The sequence below is a fragment of the Apis laboriosa genome, unplaced genomic scaffold (assembly GCF_014066325.1).
Source record: "Apis laboriosa isolate Shangri-la unplaced genomic scaffold, ASM1406632v1 scaffold64_cov150, whole genome shotgun sequence".
In the NCBI taxonomy this organism is placed as follows: domain Eukaryota; kingdom Metazoa; phylum Arthropoda; class Insecta; order Hymenoptera; family Apidae; genus Apis; species Apis laboriosa.
Window position 1 is genome coordinate 678,245 of NW_025224011.1, and position 9,281 is coordinate 687,525.

The following is a 9,281-nucleotide window of genomic DNA, read 5'->3' on the forward strand; positions in this document are numbered from 1 at the left end:
TATATTCATTCTCCGCGAAACTAACAAAGTATCGAACGATTTGCCGACAATTGCCTGCCATTAACTCGCTCGTCATTCCTCTCTCCACTTTTTGACGTTTTAAAATATCGGTTAAAATCATCGTGTTGCGTATCTCCAACGAAATTCTCAAGCTTTGTACATTATAACCCGAACCATCTACTAACGTACCCTATGTAATCACGTCGAACGATGGTCTAGAAGAAAAGAAATTCAAAATTCTTTTTCCGCAAGTCTCGTTTAAATCAATTATTTCTTTTTCTTTTTTGCCAAAGGCGACTAAAACGGTGGCATCGTTCAATGTCGCGAAGTCGTCGACTGTCTTGAACGAGTGGACGGTCGTGCGAACTCGCTGCCTTTCGACCGGTAGGAACATGAAATCGAAACCCGACCACTTCTCCGGGAACGCCGCAAATTTCTCCACGTGTCGCAGACGTCGAAATCTGGATCCAGTTCACTGTATAACCGCGACGACGAGCCATCGATCACGATAATGAATCAATTAACGACATCGCACCAACCATCAGGTTGTGAACATGATTCCTTTTAAACAATCCTTTTATTTTTATTTTAATTTTATTCACGGATTATGGTTATTCTCCGCCTCGTCATATTTCTTGTATTCTTATAATTTTTATTCCTTTGGTTGAAAAAGAGAAAGGTTGACAAGAATTGCAAGACATTTGAGAAAGAGAGAGAGAGAGAGAGAGAGAGAGAGAGAGAGAGAGAGAGAGAGAGAAAGAGAGAAAGAGAGAGTTTTGAGATATGGAAATTGATATTGGGAAATTTGTGCATGACTTTAAAAAAAAAATGGAAATTCGAGTTTTATGGGAATATGGAATGTCGATTTTAAAGTAATGAGCGATAATTATATATTTAATTGATTATTGAATCAAATTATAATTAATATTATAATTGATTGATATGATTATATGATAAGATTAATTTCAATTTAATTGTGTGTTTATAGAGTTTCAAAACGATTGAATTGCTAAGTTACAATTATTAGGATATGCAATTAAGATTGACTGGTTGTAATCATTAAACCAATTCTTGATTAATTATTAATGATTTCATTTGATTATCAATACTTATATTTTGATAAATGGAAATAATAATATACATAATTAAATAACAATAGAGAAACATAAACTTGTTCATTCATTCTGATTAACAGTTTCGTGAGACCTTTTAACTATTTTATTTGTGTAGTTGGCTATATTTGATTATATTAAAATTAATGAATCGTTGCATTTATAAACTTGAAATACAATTTTTAATTTTTTAGACTTTTTAAACTATTTATTGAATATAAATATACACACATTCAATACTTTTTTATTAAGTATGAAATATTAATTAAATCTTATTGCTTTCCAATATCGTGGGCAAAATATGAAATAGAAACGCAAATATTTATATTGTTGGTAAATTTAAAATCGTAAAGATATTTTTTATAAGAAAAATCTATATTAATTTGTAACCAATTATAATAGAACAAATAAAAATGTGAAATATATGTTTGAAAATCTAGAAAACGAAGATACTATCAACGTTATAGAGAAAAGTGCGATGTCAAGTGCAGGGATCAAGGGTGCTTCCGCGAGTCAAAAACTTAAAAATCTGAACAACCATTCAGGACGGAACTCAGTTCATGTTTGTATCAAATTACATATCTTTGTTGAAAAAGATTTTTCGGACCGATTAATTTGACAATCAAAGATTATTATTGCAATTAATTTAAATTTAATGTAAAATTTATTAATCAAAAAAAAAAATTGCATAAAATTTCACTATTTTTAATACATAAAAAAAATCACAGTATCGAAACGATTAAAATTAAGAATATTTAGAAAAATAAGAAAGAATTCTTTATTCCAGGGAGAGACTACGAGCAATACCACGGAAGATGCTTCTATAAATAATAAATCGCAGACCAATACCGTTCGACGTCCAGGAAAATCATCAATCAGCCCAACTATGCATAAGAGGCCTACGACTAATCTGCCTGCCGGGTCTACACTTAGGCCCGAAAATCAATACGCGATGAAGAAGAAACGTTATTTACTGTTGAAGAAAGAATTGACAGATAAGCAGGTGACTAATCTCAATTTTGAATAACTTCTAAAAAATAAATTATATGTATTATTTACTACTAACGATTCTTAAATTTGAACTTTTGAAAGTTAATTAATAGTTAGTTAAATAATTAAGTTAAATAATTCATCTTAATATAATTAATCGAAAGATCACCAAACGAATTTAAATTCCATCAGAAAGCCGCGCAAGAACTCTACACCGAGTTGTCTCAACTACGCGAGAAGCTGCTCACCACTGGCGCAAGAGATCCAGGAAAACCGGAAATTCTAAAGCTCGAGATTGGACCTCCTAAGGCCTCCTTTCCAACAGAACAGATTTGTAATGAATCGGTGGACACCCACATAGAAAAGCTTTCTGCTGGAAACGAGTTGTTAGAATGTTTGGAAGATCGGTTGCGTGAGATCCCGCAGAGATTGAGGACCATCTGTAAAGAGTTATTGGATAAACAGTCGAATTTCACCAGTTTCATCACCTCTCATCTGATCGAAGCCAGCGAGAATACAGAGGCGAATCCCGAAGAAGTGACGATACAATTGGAGGTACACCAGAGGGATTACGATAGTATTAGATCACGTTTAAACGAGATTCAAGAGTTGGAGGAGAAATCGATCGCAGAGCTCAGGAACAACGTGCAGAACATGATCGATGAATATGAGCATTCCAGATCGAAGTTAAAGGTATAGGCGTACTATCGATATCATATTTATATATATTTATATATATTTATATATATTTAAATATATATATTTAAATATATTATAAACTAGAATTAAAATGATAATATGGAAATAATTAGAAAAAATGCAAATTTCGTTTAAAAAATAATTGTGCAATTTTAGTAATTTCAAGAACAAAACTTAATTTAACTATTTTAATTTGTGTTTTTTTAAAAGGAATTAAACACGATAGAAGCTCAGAAGGAGTTGCAAGTACATTTGAATGCGGCAATGGAGGAGCTTCAAGCGGAAAAAGACAAGAATAATCAAGGGAAGGATCGTCTTCGACAAACTGAGACACATTTGCAGAAGGCGCGTACGAAAATCAGAGATTTGGAAACGAGTATGGCTGCGGATAAGGATAAGATACAACAACTTCAATGCAATGTGAAGAGTCTAGAAGGCCAGATGAAGCAGAAGGATATGGCAATAGATGCTAGATTAAAGGATATGCAAAAGACGATGAAAAACAGTGAGGATTTGGTTTCCAAGGTGGAAAAACAGAGGGATAGTTTTGAAGCAAGGTTTCTTTTCTTTAATTTTCTTTAATTGATGATTGTATTCTTATACTTCTAAAATATTATAGAATAAGATTTTTATTTTTGATATTGTTTTTGACCTGATTTAGATTAGTGGAACTGAAAGAGAAAATGAACAGTAAAGAAAACGAGTCGATGAGTACTATCAAGGAGATGTCTGAGAGATTGAAAGCGATCACTGCTGATCTTGGCGTTGAAAAAGAGAAAAGGTATGGGAGAATTTTTAAGTTCTTTGTTTTCATTAAGTGAAGAATCTACAAATAATGGATATTATTTAAAATATTATATATTAAATATTTACGATGTTATATATTATAATACTAAAATTTTTTTTGAAATAAATGAAAATACAGGCAGCAAGTAGAAGATGCATTCGTCGAATTAGATGAAAGGTATAGAAATCTCGAAGAGAAGAGCAAACAACTATGTGAGCTTGCGGAGAAAAATAAAGATATTACTATCACAGGTATAAAAAATAAAAATTATAATATTAAGAAATAATTGAAAAGAAAATTAATAATATCAAGACTTAATAAGTCTTATTAATAAATATCTTTTTGCTAAAATAAAAATTTAATTAACGTTTCATTTTACTTATAGAAGGTAATCATACAGAGAACGAAGTACGCTTGTTCAACGAATTGCAACAAACCAGGAATGAACTAGAAGCTGAGAGACAAACAAAATTGCAGCTGCAACAGGAGAAAGAGGAGATCATTGCAGTGATGCATCAAGCGGCCGTTAGTTTGCACTACTTTCGGGACATGTCCTCGTATAAGTCCTAAAAACTGCTCAATTTATTTCTTCGTTTGTTAGATACTCTTTTATCTTCTAATTGATGGAATAATAATAATTTATAGTTATTATTTTTTTTTGTTTCTGTGACCTAGTGTCGCGAGGAGGATGAAGACTCGAGGGAAAAGTTGGCTGCCGAATTGGTGTTCAAATCCAACGAATTACAAAAGCTGATGATGCAGTACACAGGACTGAAAAAGGTTGCAAAAAATGCGTAAGTTACTCTATTGTTAGTGTAACATGATATTGGATTGGTGAATTGCGCAATTTTTTTAAAAATAATACCTCTAAAAAGAATAATTTTTGTCTAAATTTAAAATTATTATAACATTTTTCAATATAAACAAAAACAAATTTTCATACATTGAAATATTATTGCATTTCAAATAACTTACTTTTTTTCTTTTTAATTCGATAATCTAGCCAAGAAAAAAATGGGATGTTAGAAAGACAATTGATGGAAATTCAAGAGCGGCTGCATTCTCAGTCCATGGAGGGTGGAAAAGCTGGGTTGAGCGCTCACGCGATTGAGCTTCAACAACAGGTCTCTGATCTTCGCAATAATTTAGCAGAAATAATTCGACAAAAGGAAGAGTTAGAAACTGCGCTCACTCAAAAGCAATTAGAATTGGAACAACGCGATCGTGTGATGCGTGAACAGAGCAAGTTCCTTAAAGTCAGAGATGAGTTGCTTGATATTTTGAAAGGAAAAGTACAGCAAGAAAACGGAGAATTGTCGAATAGTGATGAAAACAATGAATATCTCGAACAGGTAATTCGGGATGTTTTTTTTATATTTTCTTATTTAAATTGTTTAATTTTTATTAAGAATTAAGAGTGAAATTGAAACTCAGATTTTAAAAAAGAGATTAAATATAATTAAATATTTATTTAAATATTTTCTTTCGTTTAATAGTTCAAAAAGAAATTTTTAGAAAAAAACTAATACCAAATTATTTTTTATAATCAAAATTTTAATTTGAATTCTAAAAAAAAGTAAAAAAATTTAGATTTTTCTCTCCTTTTGATTTTTCTTGCCTTTTAACAATTAATTTCACTAATTCACCACTAGATAATAAATATATATATATATGAAAAAATATAATTACCATTTTAATTGATAGAACTTTTCAAAGTATTGGAAAATATTTCTAATCGTCCAGATCCACAAACAGATAGCTGCCAAGACTGAAGCAATCCAAGAATTATACACAACTTTAGAGAATAAGCAATTGCAAATCATGCGTTTAGAGAAGATGGTGAAGTTGATGGAGGATCATCAAGATCGAGCCCAGGCTCAACGCACGCGTTTAGAAAATCGTATTGCTCAACTTGAGCTAGCCCTACAAAGGAATAAGGAACAGCGGTACGTTAGGGAACAATCATTATCTTCTTTAAAATTTCAGGAGGATAGTGAACCAGATAAATTATCACAAAATTATCTTAGCGATTCTGATCAAATTTATTCACAAGATTCCTTCAAATTACAGTCTTTCCCACATGAAAATGAGCACGATTCAGGTGCTAACAGGGTAGAATTTTTATCTCATAAGAGCATTCCACAAACTGATCATCGACACTTACATGATTACAGAGACTATATACAGCGACAGACATCCTCTGATGAGGAGCAACCTTATATTTGTGAACGTTGCCGCCAAGAAACATCTGTAGAGAAAGACAAAGATGAATGGTCAAATAAAAATGATTCCACTGACAATACTAACGAATCTTTGTCTAATTGGTTAACAAACATGTCTAGTGTGGAAATAACCCAGGATGCATTAAATAATCAGGATTTGCAAAACAATAATTATTTTTATGACTTACCTGTGACAGATAGAAATAGAAGGTATACTTACGGGGTGCACAATCCATACAGAGAATTCAATATGGAAGATAGTAGCAGGGAGTCGCTAAATCCTTATCAGAGAGAATATCATCAACATCATTACCGTGTTCGATCGCCACTCGCACATAAGACCATGCCTTATAGTGTCGCTTTATAAACACTGTATATAGTTTCTTCTGTGAAGTTATTGTTAATATACAACATACCTTATATCTTGCTATTATTTTTAAAGGATTTATATTATCTACATAGGAATAAATGATCATTATTAAATTTTAATTTTCTCAGTAATACAATAAACACGTGTCGCAAATAATACATGAGATATGATTCAATTAAATTTTCTAGAAATATTACATAAGTCTGTTACTGATTATACATATTATTTACAATCATTATTAATAATTGACCATAGATTAAAACTTCAATAATAAAAATTCATATATCATTTGTAAGAACAATTAGTGATGTACATTGTAAATAAATTTAAATATTGTATTAATATGGTCTGATTTAATAGGCTAGGTACTCCCTGCTACCGAGTTTTCAATGTAATATCGTTGATACTAAGTTCCTTACAGAGTGCCTAGCCTTTGAAACAGACCGATTTTTAATTTATTCATTTCTTTTTGTTTTTCTGATTTGGTTTTTCTGTTTTAGGGGTAAGGGCTTCGGCATCCTGTAAGGAACTTTCTAATCACCGACGCGGTAAATGTCTCCATGAATTTCGATCACAAACAAAGAGATTATTTTGTGTTATTAAGCCTTTGGTAAGCGGTATTCTACGTCTTCGCAAGATATTGTTAATTCAATATTCAATACAATAATCGAATCGCAAATTGTTAGCAATGTTTTAAAAAAAAAGTGTAAATTGAGTGGTAATTTTATATTTTGAATTTGTTAAAAAAGTTAAAAAATTATTGATATATTGATTTACACCATTATATCCGATGAGGCTTATTTATATCCTTGTATGTTTTGTATGCATACTTTATTTTATAATAAATGTTATAAAATTAAATTATTATATATACAATATTGAACACAATATTAATTACTATCATTGTCACTACTGCCAGAATATGTTCCCAGTAAGGAAAGACCATTGTTGCTATTGTTTGTTGAATTATATGTGTTTTCAGATGTTTTATGTTCTTCTATAGAAATACCTGTTTCTTTGCTTGTCACAGTTTGAATTTCTTTCTTATCCGCATTAGTAACTGAAGAATTCATATTTACTTTAGTAACTAAATTTGTTTTTCTTTTAACTATACCTAACAAGTTTTTTCTATTTGATGATGATGATATACTCTCAGACCATAATGATGTTTCAGAAGGTTTTATCCTTTGGTTCTCTTTAGTCTTCATTGAAAAAGTAGGAAAATGTTTTATAGTTTTCAAGAAATGCTCATAATTTAATGCTTCATTTTAAATGGAATTGAAAATAAAGAAATAAAATACTTACTTTTTCTTGTTCTATCGTAGATATATTCTTCTCATTTTTATTTTTATTTTTTTTCATTATTTTTTTTGGTGGTTCATTAGTTTCATTTTCATCTAATTCTACAATTTCTTCTTCTACAACAATTTTTTTACCAAATATTGCTTTAACACACTCTTCATCATATTCTTCTTGTTCTTTTTCGGTTCTTTGTTTAGCTGTTTCTGTATCAAATTGTTCTAACATTTGATCATAATCAATAGTTTGCTGTCTACGATTCAAATCTTTTAATTCTTCTAAAGATTCTAACAATTCTAATTCCTGTTTTGATTGTAATGTTCTTTTTTCTAAAAGTTTCATTGGATTAGTAGCCTCTTCTTCTTTTTCTTCATCTTCTTCTCTTTGTGCTTGTTCTTCAGCTAATTTTAGGGCCATAAAATTTCTAGTGGCACCTGCTTCAATCTCATAATCTGTATTCTTAGGATCTGTTTTGAAACTTATTTCTTGAAGGCACCGAGTACATTTTATATAAAATCTGTAAATTCGTATTCCTAAATAATCATCACCTTCAACATCCTCTTTACGGGCATTAAATTTTTTTCCTTTATAAATATATTCTCCACAAGTTTTGCATCTCATATTAAAAGGAGCCATTAAACGTACCGTATATTGTCTATTGCGGGCTAATTTCATACGAGGAATTTTTGATGGATCGAAATCCGGTGGATAATATTTCTGAAATATAAAAAAATTATTAAAAAATATTTAATATATTAAATTAATATACGTTAACATATATAATCAATTTAAGCATTTTTCTATTTAATTTAATTATAATCAATTATGTAAAATTTTACTTACATTTAAAACTTTACGTTCCGACATGTTTTTAACTTAATATAATAAAATTAATCACGAAAAATATTTATAAATAAATATAAGAAATGTACAGGTTAAGTACACTTTAGGTTAAGTATGTTGACAAGATACCAATTGACATAGAGCGTCGAATACTCGATCAGTGTTGCCACTAACATTAAAGTTTTATCTATATACTTTTAATATTTTAATATTGGTATACATGATATTCAATTCTTTACAAATATAAAATAAATAAAAGTTCACAATTATTCGTTAATTCCGCCATTGTGATTTTAGAAGTTTTAGTGTTTAAAGATACATTAGAAAAAAGTTAAATATAGATATTTAGGAAAAAAAATATATAAAATATTAAAATATAGTCGTTTATCCTAAGATCTTAAATTGTGTTAAAATTAGTGAATTTTTGAAGAATCCTTATTCGTAATTTTTATTTAAAGATGAAAATATACATGTGATATTCAAATTACAACAGCATTGAATGATCCTGTTTAGTAAGTAAAATTAAAAAGTTCTTCTTATTTTATAAATAGTTGATACTTATATATATATTTTTGGATAATAAAAAGAGGAAATTATTATAATGAAAAAAAGAGAAAGAAAATTAATAATAAAAGTTTCAAGTTTTTTATTATAATTATCGTAATATAATTTTTACACATTAATATATTTCATTTTTGAAATGAGAAAATGAGAAAATGGCGGGAATTCATATTTCAATATTCGAAATGTTCAAATTACGAAATTATGATGTAAGATCTTTTTTTATTGTTCATTTTGAATATACATATCTTTGTTATAAAATTAATTATGGTTCATTTTTTCTATAATCTTCAATCTATTTAATAATTGTAAATTATTAAATTTATATTGAAAGATATAAAAAAATGAACCTTACAATATTAAAGTTTTTATTAATTGTCTGTTTTATTAATAAATTT

The 9,281-nt window shown here is 29.2% G+C and overlaps 2 protein-coding genes across 3 annotated transcripts; one reads left to right on the top strand and one right to left on the bottom strand.

The window, feature by feature from the left end:
- Positions 1-474: 474 nt before the first annotated feature.
- Positions 475-6,800, top strand: LOC122718492 (myosin heavy chain, non-muscle-like). The gene is made up of 12 exons (XM_043943571.1): positions 475-545; positions 1,553-1,674; positions 1,900-2,115; positions 2,295-2,795; positions 3,012-3,358; positions 3,463-3,582; positions 3,727-3,839; positions 3,974-4,113; positions 4,264-4,382; positions 4,592-4,940; positions 5,332-5,534; positions 6,681-6,800. The coding sequence occupies exons 1-12, from the start codon at positions 512-514 to the stop codon at positions 6,703-6,705; spliced, it is 2,289 nt and encodes a 762-aa protein (XP_043799506.1). The 5' UTR covers positions 475-511; the 3' UTR covers positions 6,706-6,800.
- On the bottom strand, positions 5,621-8,449 carry LOC122718493 (splicing factor YJU2). 2 transcript variants are annotated; one of them, XM_043943573.1, is made up of 3 exons: positions 8,323-8,449; positions 7,486-8,196; positions 5,621-5,836 (listed from the first exon to the last, which is right to left on the bottom strand). In XM_043943573.1, the coding sequence occupies exons 1-3, from the start codon at positions 8,344-8,346 to the stop codon at positions 5,693-5,695; spliced, it is 879 nt and encodes a 292-aa protein (XP_043799508.1). In that variant the 5' UTR covers positions 8,347-8,449; the 3' UTR covers positions 5,621-5,692. The 2 variants fall into 2 exon arrangements, with proteins under 2 accessions (XP_043799508.1, XP_043799507.1); XM_043943572.1 differs by lacking the exon at positions 5,621-5,836 and adding an exon at positions 6,193-7,382.
- Positions 8,450-9,281: the final 832 nt, after the last annotated feature.

Coding starts and splice junctions, on each gene's coding strand:
- LOC122718492 (XM_043943571.1), top strand. CDS start 512: ATGAATCAATTAACGACATCGCACCAACCATCAG. Junction 4,383..4,591: donor AAAAAGGTTGCAAAAAATGC/GTAAGTTACTCT, acceptor TCGATAATCTAG/CCAAGAAAAAAATGGGATGT. Junction 4,941..5,331: donor ACAATGAATATCTCGAACAG/GTAATTCGGGAT, acceptor CTAATCGTCCAG/ATCCACAAACAGATAGCTGC.
- LOC122718493 (XM_043943572.1), bottom strand. CDS start 8,346: ATGTCGGAACGTAAAGTTTTAAAT. Junction 8,197..8,322: donor CGGAACGTAAAGTTTTAAAT/GTAAGTAAAATT, acceptor TTTATATTTCAG/AAATATTATCCACCGGATTT. Junction 7,383..7,485: donor CTACGATAGAACAAGAAAAA/GTAAGTATTTTA, acceptor TTTTCAATGAAG/ACTAAAGAGAACCAAAGGAT.